Source organism: Bos taurus, chromosome 13, assembly GCF_002263795.3.
Source record: "Bos taurus isolate L1 Dominette 01449 registration number 42190680 breed Hereford chromosome 13, ARS-UCD2.0, whole genome shotgun sequence".
NCBI lineage: Eukaryota > Metazoa > Chordata > Mammalia > Artiodactyla > Bovidae > Bos > Bos taurus.
Window position 1 is genome coordinate 64,553,270 of NC_037340.1, and position 16,409 is coordinate 64,569,678.

The 16,409-nt window shown below is 53.3% G+C and overlaps 1 protein-coding gene across 1 annotated transcript; it reads right to left on the reverse strand.

Annotated features, from left to right (window-relative positions):
* Window positions 1-730: 730 nt before the first annotated feature.
* Window positions 731-16,173, reverse strand: FAM83C (family with sequence similarity 83 member C). Its single transcript, XM_005215003.5, has 4 exons — window positions 7,099-16,173; window positions 4,565-4,732; window positions 4,258-4,382; window positions 731-3,438 (listed from the first exon to the last, which is right to left on the reverse strand). The coding sequence occupies exons 1-4, from the start codon at window positions 7,567-7,569 to the stop codon at window positions 2,001-2,003; spliced, it is 2,202 nt and encodes a 733-aa protein (XP_005215060.1). The 5' UTR covers window positions 7,570-16,173; the 3' UTR covers window positions 731-2,000.
* Between the last annotated feature and the right edge of the window lie 236 nt (window positions 16,174-16,409).

The following is a 16,409-nucleotide window of genomic DNA, read 5'->3' on the forward strand; positions in this document are numbered from 1 at the left end:
GAATGGAGGAGCCAGGATGTCTCGCAAAAGATGGGTTGATGCTGGAGATATATGTATTGAAGTTAAGCCTAGGGAGGAAGAGAAGGTGTGGGGGAGGTGAGGGACAGAGTAAGGTACGGGACAGATTTCCAGGCCGAATCTGGAGCCCAGGGGAGACTGAAGGGCTGAGATGTGGGGCCGAAGGCTGGGGTGGATGAGGTCATTCATGGAGAAAGTGTCCATTAGGGAGAAGTGAGACGTGCCAGAGGCTGGAGGAGGAGGCACAGCCAGAGAAGTAAAGGAAATCATCATACTGAAGAAGGTATTGGAGAGAGGACGGTGGATGAAGCAGAGTGTCGGGGGGCGGGGACGGGGGGGCCGTCCAGAGTGGGCAAGGGTCTGGGGGCTGATGGCTTCCACTTGTGCCCTTTGCACAGGCTTGATCACACTCAGCAGGCCAATTTCTGCCGCCATCCCACCCCACCCACAGATGGTGGCAGTCAAGATACACGCTCTGGTGGACGGATGAACTTGGCCCACACTTTGAACAAAAGCCCCAGGGTCTCTCAGGATGTCACTCTCAGTGAGAGCAGAGAGAAGCTTGGAACCCCTTTCTTACCCTGCCCCTGCCACCCCCACCCTCCTACAGCCATAATCCACTTTCCTCCAGGGAAAGGCCCGAAGGGTGCATTTCCCCTGCCCCTCACCTGCATAGTCGTAACTCGGCCTTCTCAGAATACACCAGGCAGCCTCTGGGTCGGAGCTTGTCTGCTTTTATTGATTTGTATCACAAATACACTCCCAGGCAGGCCGCAACTCAGGAGAGGGACCCACATCTGACAGCCTATACTTCTGGTGACACTAAGCAAGATGATTGTGTGTATGTGTGTGTGTGTTAGAGTCTTGAGTATCCGTATCCTGTCCATCCTCTGCAGTTCATCTCAGACCCACTCCCTCAGCCCTCTCCCTGGTCTCTCTTCACCTGGTTCCCTCTCCCAGGAATTCCTCTAAATCTCACTTCCATCTATCCAAGTCCTTCCCACCCTTCAAGTTTTGGCTCAAAGACTGCCTCCTCTAAGAAACTTTTCTCACCACTCCATCATCACCGCCGCTCTCTGGCCTTCATTCTCTACCACCTTCTGTCACTGGTTAGCCTTTCATTAGAAACACCAATGATTTATGCACTGAATCCTTGTTTTCCAGGGACTGGGAGCCCTGTTGGATGTCCAGCACAGGACTGGATACACAGCTTTAGGTAGAAAAAGTTGTTGGATGGTACATGCCTGCCCATGACTGTGTATGTGTGTGTGTGCTTAAGTGCATATTTATAGTCTGTGGATCCTGAGGGGTCTACAGTGTGCACTGAATGTGTCTTGGATTCATTTAGCCAAGTGTCATTTATTGAGTAACTGTAACTAGAATCCTGAGTGTTCTGGTTTATCACATGGACCGTGTCTGTGGGTGTGAACCTTGTCAGTGTGCAGTGTACATTCTGCAGGTATTTGGGGCACCTCTATGATATATGGATTTTGTGTGTATGAGAACATGGGAACTATTGATATTGTGTATCCCATCTGTGCAAAAAACACAATCTTAAGAAATAAAGATTTGAGCCCCGTTAGTTACTTGAACCTGATTCCAAGCAAGTCATCAAACTCGCTAGGTCTCAGCTTCCATATTTATATTATAGGAAAGATGATACCTACGGTCCTAGAATTATATACCTACCAGAATCTATCCTGTAGGGTATTGTGAGTGAGGATGAATGATGAGAAGTAGCCGGTATGGAGGGCCCAGCACAGTGACAAGTGGCAAGTGCCGGTAACTGTCAATTCCATTTTCCCATGTGTGCGCATGTGCGTATATGAACAAGAATCCCGAGCCCCGGGAATGTCTAACCTGGGCTTCTAGATCCCTCTCCCCATACAGTTCCTACCCGAGCTTCCTCCCCAGAGTCTGGGACCTGAACAAATCTGGTCACAGTAGGTGGAAGACAGACATGTCCCTTTCTGGGAGCACAACTAGGTCTCAAAGCGGCTTCGGAGCAACTTGAACTTGGACTTGTTGTACTTAGTGATGAGGTCCAGTTTGCTATGGCCCAGGGTCCGCCGTTTCTCATCCTCAGACAGGCCATTGCTGTTGCCGTTGCGCTGGCCACCCGCAGGGCCCCCGGAGAGGCTGGGCTCAGGTCCCTGCCTGGCGCCCTGCAACTGATGATACTTGGTGATGAGGTCCAGCTGGCTGTGGCCCAGCGTCCGCCGCTTCTCCTCCCCCAAGTCCACTCCAGCTTTTTGAGCAGGGCTCGGCCTAGGGAGTTCACTGGGCTCAGGCCCCTCACCCCGGAGTGGACCAAACTTTGTGATGAGATCCAGCTGGCTGTGGCCCAGGGTCTGCCGTCGTTCATCTGGACGCTGCTTGCCAGCCCTGGCCGGAGAGTTGGCTTCAAGGGGCACTCTGGAGCCCCCAGGCTGGGGGAACTGCACCAGGAGGTCCAATTGGCCATGGCTGTGGTTTGCGGACAGCCTCTTATCCTCTGGGGTCCAACTGCCAACCTTGGGTGAGCCTGACTCAGGGGCTCCCCTGGCACCCTGGGCCTGGGGCAGGAAATCCAGTTGGTTGTATCTCTGATTTGGAGCCAACCTCCTGTCCTCTGAGGCCTGCTCACCAGGCCAAAGAGAGCCTGAGTTGCGGGCCACCCCCAAATCAGGGCCTCCTGCTTCTCGTGCTCTGGAGAAGGGAACAAGGAGATCCAGCTGGCCATGGCTCTGACTCAGAGATGCCTTGTTCTCCTCCAGTGTCTCCAGGGCTGTGCTGGGTACCCAGCGGCCCCGTGAGCGCCTAGGCTCCTGGCTTCCTGGGACCCCATTCTCTGGTAATCGGGGCAGAGCTGAGACACTCCAGGGAAAGGGGAGGAGAGGGCGAGAGCAAGCAAGCAGGGGTGACCCCCCTCCCAGGGTCACGGGGCTGGTGCTATTGTGGTTGAGGGCAGGGGAAGACTGGCACCAGGGGGACGCCCCCAGCTTGCTCAGATTGGCCCTGTAGGGCCCTAGCAGCGGGCCGTGGTTAGGGTCTGACAGCTGGCGTTGCAGGGAGGGCTGGCCATCGGCCTCACAGCGGGTAGGGCCGGGGGATGAGGACCCCACACCCATGTCAGTGCGGTCACCACCTCCTGGCAGAGCGAGGTACGAGTGGCCCATGCGAGGTGAGCGTTTGATGCTGCTGAGGCTGGTGCTGGAGGGTGATGAGGATGTGGTGCTGGGAACTCCTGGCCCAAAAGCCAAGGCCACTGGGGGAGGGCACGGTGCCCTGGGGGACGGGGGATCTTCACCTCCGCAGAATCCCTCCACCGGCCGGGACTCGGCATAAAGACAGCGAAACTCCCGGTCAAAGTCTTCCACAATGCGGCCCCTCAGCTGCAGCACCATGCTCGTGTGGGCCTGGCTGCAAAGCCAGGTGAAGCTGGGGGCAGAGAGTCAGGGTCAGGAGGCAAAGTGCAGGCCCTTGGGACCAGGCAAGAGTCACAACCAGGGGAGGAAGACAAAACCACCACCACCACGACCGCCACCACCGCGAGGGCCCAAGTGAAGGGCAGAGCTCTGACTCCAGAATCTCTGCTGCTCGGCTTAGTGGACTTGGACACACGGTTTCCCGTCACAGCCTCAACTTCCCCATCTGTAAAATGGACCGAGGGCTAGGTTCCCTGAAGTCCCTCCAGTTCCAAGGTGCAAGAGTTATTGGTTGGCCAGAAAGTTCATTCAGCTTTTTCCATAGGATGGTACAGGAAAGCCTGAATGAAACTTTTTGGCCAACACCAATATTTTCTAGGCTTCCCTGGTGGCTCAGCAGTAAAGAATCCGCCTGCCAAGACAGGAGACACAGGTTCAATCCCTGGGTCAGGAAGATTCCCCCGGAAAAGGAAATGGCAACCCACTCCAGTATTCTTGCCTGGAGAAGCCTGTGGACAGAGCAGCCTGGTGGGCTACAGTCCACGGGGTCGCAAAGAGTCGGACACAACTTAGCAACTAAACAACAACAACATTTTCTGTGCTGGAGCATTACAGTGATCCTTCCACAGAGTGAGTTTCTCCAGGGCCCAGCCCGGGGCTCTCTTGCTCCCCACACTGGCCGCTGGGCCTGCACCATGCCTGACATTAGGCGGCTGCTCAGTCCATGTTGGAAAGGACGATGAAAGAAGGGCAAGTCAAAGCTGCCAGCTCCCAGGCAGCCTCAGCAGCCCATGGCCCAGCCCCAGGTGCACCCCCCATCCCACTCACTCACCTGTAGCTGCCCGCCACCACCTGCTCACAGTCGATGATGACAAACTTCTCTAGGGCCTGCCCCGTGAAGCGGCGGCCTGCCTTGCTGCAATATGTGTCCCCACATGTGCTCCGTACACGCATGTTCTGAGCCAAGGAGGGAAGGGGGTTGGGGGTGACCTTGAGAGATCGGGGCTCAAGCCATGTCTAACTCCCATGGAGTCTCTGACCGGAAAGAGCTAAGAGAAGCCGGCCCCCCTCCCATTGACTCCCAGTGCTCATGGACCAGCCCACCCCATGCCCCGGCTCCTGCTCCATCCCTCGCTGACCGGCAGGTGCCCTCCGTTGAGGTCCATCTTGTAGCACATCTCCAGGAAGTGCCTCAGGTGCTGCTGGGCCAGGAGCAGGTAGACGGGGATGCCGCGCCGGCCCGAGGCCTCCATGAGGTCACACAGAAGCTCCATGTCGGTGAATATGTCCATCACAACAGCCACCACCTGGGGAGGGAGGGGGAACTCAGCCCTGCCCGGGGGCAGGGGCTAGATCCCAGGAAACAGGCACTGGACTGAAAAGCAGGAGACCAGAGCCTGTGAGACCATCTGAACTGGGAGGGCTCTTAGTGGTGACCCAGCCTGGGGGGTTTTGACTTAGAAAGAGGGAGGTTTCACTGTCTTGAAGCCCAGAAGGCTGTTTGAAAGGTTTGTGGGGGGTTTTTTTAAAATGATTTTTATTGGATGTTTGAAAGTTTTTGTTTGCATTTATCTAAGCACAATTTCTTTATCTGTTGTCAGATTCTCAGAGGTCCGTGGATCAGCTGCACTAGTCTGAAGGTCTCCTCTACATAAGTGAGGAATGATACCCAGAGAGGGAAAGAGTCAGAAGCAGAAACCAGCCCCCAGTTCCCAGGCCAGCACCTCACACTACCCGCCCCCTAGCTCCAGCTGTCACTCTGTGACTCTGAGGCTCCCTTGTCATGGATCAGAGCTACAGGCAGTGACCAGGGTCTTTGGTCCCCTTTGCCAGACCCATCTGTTCCTCTGTGAAGCTGCAGAGGTTGCTGTGACTTTTTCTACCCATACCAACTGGGACCAAGTTTTCTGCTCACTGTCCGCTGTGAGAACCTCCCCTCCCAGTTCTCCAGGTTGAGAGGCAGCAGGTGCAGAGCTAAGCACTCCAGTTCTGGAGCCAGACAGAACTGGGTTCAAACCTGCACTCTGCCACTTCCTAGTGACACAGCCTTGGGTGAGTTCCTTCACCTCTGGGTGCCTTGACTTCCTCATCTGTTAAATGGAGATAAAGATAGCTACCTCTCTGAGTTATGGAGAATCAAATGTGAAAAGCCTCAACACGCAACTGAAGCTCAATAAACGATCCTTTCCGGCTGCTTCCTTAATAAACAAGGACCTTGGGCCACAGGGAGAGGAAGCACTTCCTAAGGTCACCGAGAGTCAGTGACAGCCCAGAGTGGAAGCCTGGCTTCCACTGGCCCAGAGGCAGAGGGTTAAATGCGAGGAACCAAAGCATTGAGGGATGCCCTGGTCCATGGCACAGGTCTGGCCAGGAATAGTGATGGGGGTCAGGGGGGAGGACAAGCAAGAAAGATCAAAGGGGCAGAAGTGATGACAGCAGCCACTCACTAATAACCCCATTCCCGCTGCCAATCAGGCCCTGCCCTCCCCTGCCTGGGGCGTAGGGAGACTTGTCAGGGAGGCTCTGGAGGTCCCGGTAGGTCTCAGCATCCTGGCTCCTAACATCTGCAGTGGGCTCCCTGCAGGCTGCTCCCCTGGCCAGGGCACTGGGGCTAACCTGCCTCAAACCCTGCCTGGGGTCATCTGATTCTGGGCTCCAGGAGTGAGGCTGTGCTAGTCTGTGGCTACAGCCCTCCTGCACTAGCACCCCTACCTGCCCTCCCCCGTTTCCCTTTCTCCTGAGCCCCTGCTCCCCATCCCTGAGCCCAGCAGCCTCCTCTCCTCCTTCCTTTGGGTGCAGAGCTAAAAGCCCAGCCTTCAAGGCCAAGTGGAGGCCCAGGCTCCAGTGCCCCTTCCCCTGATTCAGGCCAGGGGAGACACGGTACACAAAGGGCAGGGCGTGGTTGGGGCATACGTCAGGGCTGTGCCTCAGTCTTGGGGCCTGAGTCTAGAACTCTTTCCTCTACCTGAGCCCTGGCTCCATTTCACCAATGGACTGGACCTCCCTGAGTGAGTACCATCCCCTCCCTGGCCTCAGTTTGCTCCTCTGTAAGTCAAGGGGGTGGCTCAGATGCTCACCGAGGTTGGGGCTCTTTGTCTTAGGATCATAGATCTTTCTGAAAATCTGATGGAAGCCATGGACCCTCTCCCCCAGAAGAGAGAGGATTCCTCTCTGCAATGAGCACCCCTTTGTACCTGTTTTCTGGGTGTTTGTGGTATCTCTGAGGCCCATCCCCTGTTCTAAGCTTATCCATAATGTCCCCGAGTGCCAAGGGATTGTGCTGTGCTGTGCTTCGTTGCTCAGTCATGTCTGACTCTTTTGCGACCCCATGGACTGTACCCCATCAGGCCCCTCTGCCCATGGGATTTCCCAGGCAAGAATATTGGAGTGGGTTGCCTTTCCCTCCTCCAGGGGATCCTCCCAAATCAGGGATTGAACCCAGGTCTCCCACATTGCAGGCAGATTCTTTACCATCTGAGCCACCAGGGAAGCCCACCAAGGGATTACCAAGGTAAATAAAACCTCTAGGAGCTTGTGATCTGATAGGGCACAGAGGTTCTTGTCCCAGTGCTGCCCCAAGCTGCTGGGTGGCCTTGCGTGCTGGTCCCTTTCTCTCCCTGGGCCTCAGTTTCCATATCTGTGAAATGGGTGTCTGAAGAGATGGGGCCCTTACCGTGCGGGCCTGGCTGAAGAGGAAACGCAGAAGGTCCTTGATGCTCTTGGCTTTGTCCCGCTGGAAGTGGACCACAGCCTGCGTAGGGCTGAAGCCCGTGGCATGTGGCACCTCGGGCCAACCCAAGTCCAGGTCCGGAGGGTCTATGTCGGAGGCCAGGGGGAAGTATGTGCCCGAGGTGACTTCGGAGTGCAGGCTGAGGCGGTCAGGCCCCAAGGCCTCGGGTCCCTGGGCCTCGCCGAGCTCCGGGCCCCCGCGTGCATGGCTGGTCATGTACTCCATATCCAGGGCACTCAGGAAGGGCAGCTCCCGCTCCTCGGAGATGACCCGCAAGTAGGCATCCTCGCCCCGCTCCAGGAGGGCGTCGGCTGCCAGCCGGGCTGCCTCGCTGTGCTGCAGCACCAGTGGGGAGCTCTCCCGCCACCACGGTCGCTTCAGCTCGTCCACCCGGCTCCTCAGGGGCCCCGCCATGCTTTGGGCACCAGGCCCCCAGGCCCCAGGCCTCCGAACACGCCTGCCCACCGGCTCCTCTCACCCTCCAGCGGGCTCCATGGTCTGCACCCTGGGCTGGCCACGGCAGGAAGAAGATCCCAGCAGGCCTGCCTGCTGCCCCGCCTGCCCTGTGTGGCAGGGCCCCGGGCCTGTTGTCACCCTATGTCAGAGCCATGCTCCACCCCTTTGCCCCCGGCCTCAGGAACCTGTCAGGTCAGCCTCACCTGTCTGCCTGCTGTTGGGACTCGCCTGCCCAGAGAAAGGCAGGCCCTCAGCACACTCTCCTTCCCCACCCACCTCAGCCCCACCCCAGCATCACCTGCTCCTTCCCCGCCAGGCTCCTAGCAGTTTCCTCCAAACCCTGACCTTCCAGAGTCCCGGTGAAAAATGCTGTCCCACTCCGGAAACATTCTGTTCAGATGGCTGTTTCCAACAAGCTTAACTCCGAGAAAGCTCTTGACCTGGTGGGGCCAGACCCTAACTCTAACCCTAACCCTCCTCAGGGGCTGGATATTAAATGATTATGGGCTTCTCTGGTGGCTCAGTGAATAAGAATCTGCCTGCCCATGCAGGGGACATGGGTTTGATCCCTGGCCCGGAAGATTCCACATGCCATGGAGCAACTAAGCCTGTGAGCCATTAACTACTGAGCCTGCGCTCTAGAGCCCGCAAGCAGTAACTACCGAGCCTGTGGGTTGCACCTACTGAAGCCCGTGTGCTTAGAGCCATTGCTCCACAGCAGGAGCACAATGAGAAGCTGGAGCACCACAATTAGAGTAGCCCCTGCTTGCCGCAACTAGAGAAGGCCCATGCAAAGCAACGAAGACCCAGCACAGTCAAAAATAAATAAAATTGAAAAATTTTTAATCGTTATGAGAAAGTTGTTTGAGAGGCTCAGGGCACATGTTGCATGGTTCGGAGGCAAACAGGTCTGGAGGCAAGTTTCTGTTTTCTGCCACCATCAAGGACCGAAGTCCCAGAGCCCTCAGAGCAGGGTGAGAGGCCTTGTGCTGGAGAAAAGGAGTCAGCAGATGGCAGCTCACTGGGGAGGCAGGTCGGGCAGGAGTGGTCGCAGCAGTGCACAGTGCCAGCCTGAGGCACCACCTTTCTGTGGAGGGACAAGGTCCAGTGAGGATGGCCAGGACAGCAGGAGACTCAGGCCGTGTCTCATGACCCTGTTTAGTGCTGGCTGCACTTGCTTCAACTGGTCTGTGGTCATGCCCAGACCAGACAGAGGTTCCTCTGTGTCCATAGGACACGGGTTTGATCCTTAGTTGCAGGACTAAGATCCCGTGTGCCATGCTGTGCAGCCAAAAAAATAAAAGGAGGCCCTCCCCTGGAGGTGGGAGGCTGAGTGATGGGTGGGGGGTGAGTAAGCAGAGCCAGACCGTGGGAAGGTAATAAGCTGTAGGGGTAGCCAGGGTGGCAGGGCCTTCATTAGGGCCTTATCTCTGTTAGATCTGTTGAGGGGGGAGCAGGGGCCTTATCTGGGTCAGAGAAGCACTATTGGGAGGGGAGCAGGCATGTTTCGGTGGTGTTGAGTTTCTGTGGTTTATCCCTTGGTGGTGTACATATCGACCTGATGATACATATTTTTGGCTCTTTTTAAAAATCATTTTAATTAACATAAAGTTTACCATCTTAAATGTTTTTTTAAATTTACTTTTTAAGATTTATTTGACTGCACTGGGGTCTTAGTTGTGGCATGTGGGATCTAGTTCCCTGACCAGGGATCAAACCCAGGGCCTCTGCATTGGGAGCTGGAGTCTTAGCCACTGAACTCCCAGAGAAAGTCCCTCATCTAACTATTTTTAAGTATGTAGTTCAGTGGTTCACCCACACAGGTATGCAACTATCACCACCATCCATTGCCAGAACTTTTTCCATCTTCCACAACTGAAATTCTGTCCCTATAAAAGGCTTAGTGCCTTCCTCTCTCTCTCCCAGCTCCTGATAGCCATCACTCTACTTTCTTTTTTTCTTGTTTTTAATTTTTTAGGCTGCACCAGATCTTAGTTGTGGCATGTGGGATCTAGTTCCCTGACCAGGGATTGAACCCAGGCCCCGTGTATTGGGAATACAGCATCTTAGCCACTGGACCAGTAGGGAAGTTCCCCTACCACTCTACTTTCTATGAATTTGACTACTCTAGGTATCTCATGCGGAGAAGGCAATGGCACCCCACTCCAGTACTCTTGCCTGGAAACTCCCATGGACGGAGGAGCCTGGTGGGCTGCTGTCTATGGGGTCGCACAGAGTCGGACACGACTGAGTGATTTCACTTTCACTTTTCACTTTCATGCATTGGAGAAGGAAATGGCAACCCACTCCAGTGTTCTTGCCTGGAGAATCCCAGGGACGGGGGAGCCTTGGTGGGCTGCCTTCTATGGGGTCGCACAGAGTCGGACACGACTGAAGTGACTTAGCAGCAGCAGCAGGTATCTCATGTAAGTGGAATCATACAGTCTTCGTCTTTTTATGACTGGCATATTTCACCTAGCATAATATCCTCAAGGTTCACTAATGTTCGACCATGTGTGACAGAACTTCCTTCTTTTTAAAGGCCGAATAATATTCCACTGCGTACACATACCATATTGTTTATCCACTTACCCACTGGTAGACACTTGAATTGTTTCTGCCTTTTGGCTACTGTGAATAATGCTGCTTGAACATGGGTGTAAAAATTTGGCTCTATATTTTTATATATATATTTCCCTCCATGCCCACGTTTGTATTAGATTCCACTTCTGTAAGTAAAAAAACCACCGAATATTGGCAATTTCACATTTCATACGGCTCAACATATACAAACATGCCTCAGAGATATTATGAGTTTGGACCATTTATTACAGACCACTGTAATGCAGGAAATATCTCAATAAAGTGAATCACACAAATTTTTTGGCTTCCCAGTTCATACAGAAGTTATGTTCATACTACATTGTAGTCTATTGTGTGCAATAGCAGTATGTCTAAAAAAATACATATCTTAATTTTAAAATACTTTATTGCTGGGACTTCCCTGGGGGCCCAGTGGTTAAGACTCAGGGATCCCACTGCAGGGGGTGAAGTTTCCATCCCTGGGTGGGGAACTAAGGTCCCACTTGCTGCATGACAGGGACAAAAAGAAAAGTTTAAAAATATACTTTATTGCCAAAAAATGCTAACCATCATCTGAGAACTCAGGGTTGCCACAAAGATTCAGTTGGTAAAAAATGCAATATCTGCAAAGCACAATACAGCGAAGTGCAATAAAGTGAGGTGTGCCTGTACACTGTACCTACGCACAGCTGTACCTGTGCATGCCATCTATCTGTGATGTTTGTGCGTCTGCTTGGCTGCCTTAGCTGCACATCAGTGTGTTTACCTACATGCGCATCTGTGTGTTCTCGTGTGTGTGTGTGTGTGGGTGCACATCTGGGTGTATGAGCATCTGGCAGTGGGGGTGCTCTTTGACCCTAACATTAGACCATGGGCCTAAGTGTCTGCAAAGGGAACTCAGCTGAGAAGGGCCAGGATAGGAAGACTGAGCTGAAAAGGGCTCCAAGGGATCCCTGATACCCTGATAATATTGGATTGGCCAAAATGTTCATTTGGATTTTTCCATTACATCTTATGGAAAACCCCTAATGAACTTATTGGCCAAGCCATAAAAGCATGTAAATCAAACCAGATTCCCCAGGGCTGCAGAACCACTCACCCTCTCGAGTGGGTAAAGGGCAGTGGGAGGGTAGACAGGTAGATCCTAGCCTTGGGGCTGAGCCTGGGGTGGGGACCCAGGGTGATGAGAGCCATGTGGATAGCTAAGCCCAGACCTGGCCACAGTGTGTCGGGAACAGGCTCCTTAATAACTATTATTAAGAGGAAGAAAAAGATCTTCCTGTCCAGGAGGTGTGTCAGGCGTCTGCCTGGCATCATTCTACCATCCTGGGGGCTATTTAGCCTTGTCTGTTCTCTCTTACAAGCTGAGTGGCGCCTGGGCAGGTGAATGTCCTGTTTGGGTGGTGGGAGCAGAGGCTGGGCTGCAGCCCTTCAGTTGCAAACAGCTCTGATGCCAACATGGCCACACACCTTTACTGGGGCACCTCTGGGTCAGAGAGGACAAGATTCCTGGAAGGAGCAGCCGGGGCTGGGAGGGGAGCCAGAGTATGCCCAAATCTCTCTTTTTTAAAAAAAATAATTAATTAGGCTGTGTTGGGTCTTAGTTGCATCATGTGGACTCTGTTGCAGCACAGAGGCTTCTCTAGTCGCAGCACGCGGAGTCTCTAGTTGAGGTGCGTGGACTCAGTAATTGCAGGGCGAGGCCTTAGTTGCTCTATGGCATTTGGGATCTTAGTTTCCCCACCAGGGATCAAACCCATGTTCCCTGTATTGGAAGGCAGATTCTTTACCACTGGACCACCAGGGAAGTCCCCCAAATCTCTTGAATCAAGGCAAAGCTAAGAGCTAGACACAGGGACGAGTTGTGAAGATTCCCAGAGACTGGCTTGTGCTGGAAATTAGATGGGAAAGATTTCAAGATGTGTGGAGTGGTGGGCTGAGCATGCCAGGCTGGAGGACTAGAGGGGCAGGGGCAGGCTTGTTGAAGGAACTGGGTGCAGTGGTGGGGGGATGGGGGGAAGAGTGGCCCAAAGCACCAGAGTCCCAGCAACAAGCCAGATGCTGTGGTTTAGCTGCTCTGGAGCACCACGAAGGTCTCCGGAGGCCACACTGGCTCTGGCACTTAATGGGTGAGCTGAGCACTGAGTCACGGAGGCTTGATCTGTAGGATCGGGCCAACACCGTCTCCTTCACCAGGTTGTCGAGAGGAGTAAGTGGACTCCCTGTGTCAGGGGCCTGACTGGGAGGAGGATGAGGAGCTCGGGACATGCTGGTTTAGAGTCTTTGCAGCCATGAAGGGACAGAGGCTCTGGGAAGGCCTAACAACAAACAAATCAACATCAGAGGAGCTCCTCCTGGAGCCTCTCCAGACCAAAGGCCAGTCCTGACGGTGAATGTGACCCTGGGCCGTGTCAGTGGAGTGTGGTTCTGAGATTTGGCCTGATCCCAGCTCACGGGAGGCAAGGTCCTCTCTCCACTCTGCATACGCACATGCATGCCAGGCAAGCGCCATCACAAGGAATAAGGATTCAGGTATTCTGTTTTGGAAAGGTGGTTGTGTCTGGGTCTAGACTGTGGATGCTGTGATGATGGGGTCTCAGCCTTTCCCCCACATCTTTCCCTCCACCCCCTCTACCCATCCATCCACGTATTCCATCCCAGTCCCCATTCATGTTTCCTTCAGGAAATGTTTCCCACTGCCCTCTCCTGGAGGCGAAGTGTGAGAGGACCACTCCTGAATCCTCGCCGGCTCCACCCTCCACAGAGAAGGGGAATGATTTGTCCACGTGGTGGCTGAGGGACGGAGCTGGGCTCAGATATTTCTGGGTTTCTCTGTCTCTCTTGGTTCCACAAAAGTAGCATATTCTCTACTGATCTACATGGTAAAATTCCAGAGGAGGTTCTGTCCCCACAAGGGAGAGAGGTCTACTCTCTTTGGGGGGCGGGGGCAGGGGTGTGCATGTTTAAGTTTGGGGAAGATATTAGAAAGTTCATTTGGCCAGAGAGCAAAAGCTATGTTCTCCAATCAGCTTTATCAGAAGTACCGGTAGGGGTCTCCCTGGCGGCTCAGTGGTAAAGAATACACCTGCCAATGCAGGAGACGCAGATTCGATCCCCGATGGAGGAAGATCCCACATGTCACAGAGGAACTAAGCCCATGCGCCACAACTATTGAGCCTGTGCTCTGCAGCCCGTGCTCTGCAACGAGAAGCCACCGCAAGGAGAAGCCCACACACCTCAACGAAGAGTAGCCCCCACTCGCCGGAACTAGAGAAAAGCCTGTGTAGCAACGAAGACCCAGCACAGCCAAAAATAAATAAATATAAAAAAGGAAATACTGGTAAAGACACCATTTTGTCTTTGAATGAAAGACAAATCATTCTCCTTCTCTGCGGAGGGTGGAGCCGGGGAGGATTCCGCAGTGGTTCTCTCACACTTCGCCTCCAGGAGAGGGGAGTTGGGAATTCTCTCCCTTGAAGGAAACATGAATGAGGACAGGTGGGATGGGGTATGTGGACAGAGAGGTAGAGGGGGTGGAGGAAAGGATATGGGGAAAGGCTGAGACCCCATCATCACAGCATCCACAGTCTAGACCCAGACACAACCACCTTTCCAAAACAGAATGCCTCCAAATAAGAGACACCTCCACCTCTTATTTCTCAAAAAAGAAATATTATCTATTGATCTCTTAAGTCTTCAACTGTTTTTGGTTTTTTGCCAAACCCCACATCTTGTAGGATCTTAGTTCTTAGATCAGAGATTGAAAGCAGAGAGTCCTAACCACTGGACGGCCAGGGGTTCCCTGCCACCTTGCCCCAACATCATTGGTCCAGCCACCCCTTCCTCCCCAGCCCAGCCCATCCCCTCACCCTCTGCCCATCCAGTCTACCCAACATGTATTTAATGCCTACTTTAGGCCAGCACTGTGGTCCCAAAGATGAGTAAGGCATGGTCTGTGCCCTGAAGGAACTCAGTTTGGCAAGGAAGGCAGACTCATAGGTAATTATAAGCCACAGAGTAAGCTGAGGCATGAACCCATTGCTTGGGGTTTATAGCTCATGAGCCACTCTGGAAACTGAGACAAACCACGTCCTATCCTCCATCCCCAATTAGAGTACAGCCCTGTGGCTGGTTCTTTCTCAGATGGTGACTGGGAAGTGGAGGAGCTGTTTCTGGCTGCAGGGTGAGAGAAAAAGAGGGAGGAAGCAAGCCCGCACAGGTTGGGGTTCTGGTTCTTGACTGTGAAACCCTGAGTGAGCCTCTCCAGGCCCCGGCCTCCCATCTATAGAGCAAGAGGAGGCCGGGCTGGAGGTCTCCAAATCCCTTCTAGTGCTCACATTGTGTTCTATCACTTTTTGACATTACAGGTCAGCGCTTGAAGATTCTCTTCCTGGAAATTCCCCAGCCAGGATCTCTTTTCTCCCCTCAATAGAGGTACAGAGGCCCTTGACCTGGGCAGGCTTGAGCTTGGGCTTAGCAGCGTGGCTCAAGGGAAGTCCCTTGGAAGCCACAGAAAACCTGTGAGGGGTGGTTAACACCCAGGTGGGGTGAGGGAGTAGACTAGGGCTCATTTCACACACTAGCAAGGTAATGCTCAAAAATCCTTCAAACTAGGCTTCAATAGTACATGAACCGAGAACTTCCAGATGTACAAGCTGGATTTAGAAGAGGCAGAGGAATCAAACTGTCGACCTCCATTTGATCACAGAAAAAGCCAGGGGGTTAAAAAAGTATCTACATCTACTTCTGCTTCATTGACTACTCTAAAGCCTTTGACTGTGTGGATCACAACTGTGGAAAATTCTTAAAGAGATGGGAATACCAGACCACCTTACCTGCCTCCTGAGAAACCTGTATTCAGGAGAAGAAGCAACAGTTAGAACCAGACATGGAACCACTGACTGGTTCAAAATTGGGAAAGGAGTTATGTCCAGGCTGTACATTGTCACCCTGCTTATGTAACTTCTATGCAGAGTACATCATGCGAAATGCCGGGCTGGATGTCTCACAAGCGGGAAACAAGACTGCCTGAAGAAACATCAACAGCCTCAGATATGTAGATGATACCACTCAAATGGCAGAAAGTAAAGAGGAACTAAAGAGCCTCTTGGTGAAGGTAAAAGAGAACAGTGAAAAAGCTAGCTTAAAACTCAAAATTCAAAAAATGAAGATCATGGCATCCAGATCATGGCAAAGAGATGGGGCAAAGTGGAATCAGTGACAGGTTTTATTTCCTTGGGCTCCAAAATCACCGTGGATGGTGACTGCAGCCATGAAATTACAAGTGGGCAAGGCACGATGGGATGCAGTGGGAGAAGGCTGAAGCAGGCGGAACCAGAGCAGCGAGCAGAGGGCTGCTCCCAAGGGAAGAGCTCAAACACTTTGGGACTGTCCACAGACCTGCCTGCTCCCCTCCCTTCCCCACCCCAGCCCCAAGGGCTGATCAACTCTAAGTTCCCTGGGCATCAGGAGCTCCTTTCCCTCTTGGCCCTCAACACAGACATCACTTGCCCCCCATGCGTCTTCCAATCTCTGGTCTCAGGAAAGGGTTCCCTCCTCCTCTCCAAAGCCAGGCCCTTATTCTCAAGATCAGGCTTCCACTTTCAGGGGGATCTAACAATAATTCCTCACACTTGTGAGAAGTTTCCTACCCTACTCATTGCTTCACACTTAATAGGGCTCCTCCCCAGCCCCACGCACATCTTCAGTCCTTTCTTGTCCTGAAAACACCTGCTCTCCTAACTCCTACCCAATTTCCCTCCATTTCTTCTCATCAAGAGCACCACCCAAGATTTCACAACTGTTGCCATAACCTGCTCCCAGAAGTCTTGACCCTGGAACAGTATAAAGCACTTAAGCTTCACCCACTTACTCCCAGCCCCTAGGCTCTGCAACCTGCTGCATTAAGAGGCTCCTCCTTAGGGAAGCTGCCCGCTCCCAATCCCCCCAACTCCCCCCCACCAGCCCCACTTCAGGCTTCACCTGCCACGCTGATTCCTGCTCTTCTTACCACAGCCCCCACCCCACCCGCATCACTGTGAATGCTTTCTCCCCCACCCACCCCAGGCCCTGGTCTACCTTCATCTCATTCCTGGGAACACATCCAATTTCATAATTTCAAGTGTCCCAAAGTCCTTGGCCCTGAGGCCTTAACCACCCCCACCCTGAGATCCAAGCCTGCCCTATGCCCTCGCCCTCCTGTGGCATCTTCCACA

Bases quoted from the DNA above. Each gene is read 5' to 3' on its own strand.
- FAM83C (XM_005215003.5), bottom strand. From the start codon at position 7,569: ATGGCGGGGCCCCTGAGGAGCCGGGTGGACGAGCTGAAGCGACCGTGG. The intron at 4,733-7,098 runs GTAAGGGCCCCA...CTCCCTCCCCAG, and splicing joins TCTTCAGCCAGGCCCGCACG to GTGGTGGCTGTTGTGATGGA. The intron at 4,383-4,564 runs GTCAGCGAGGGA...TCCTTGGCTCAG, and splicing joins TCAACGGAGGGCACCTGCCG to AACATGCGTGTACGGAGCAC.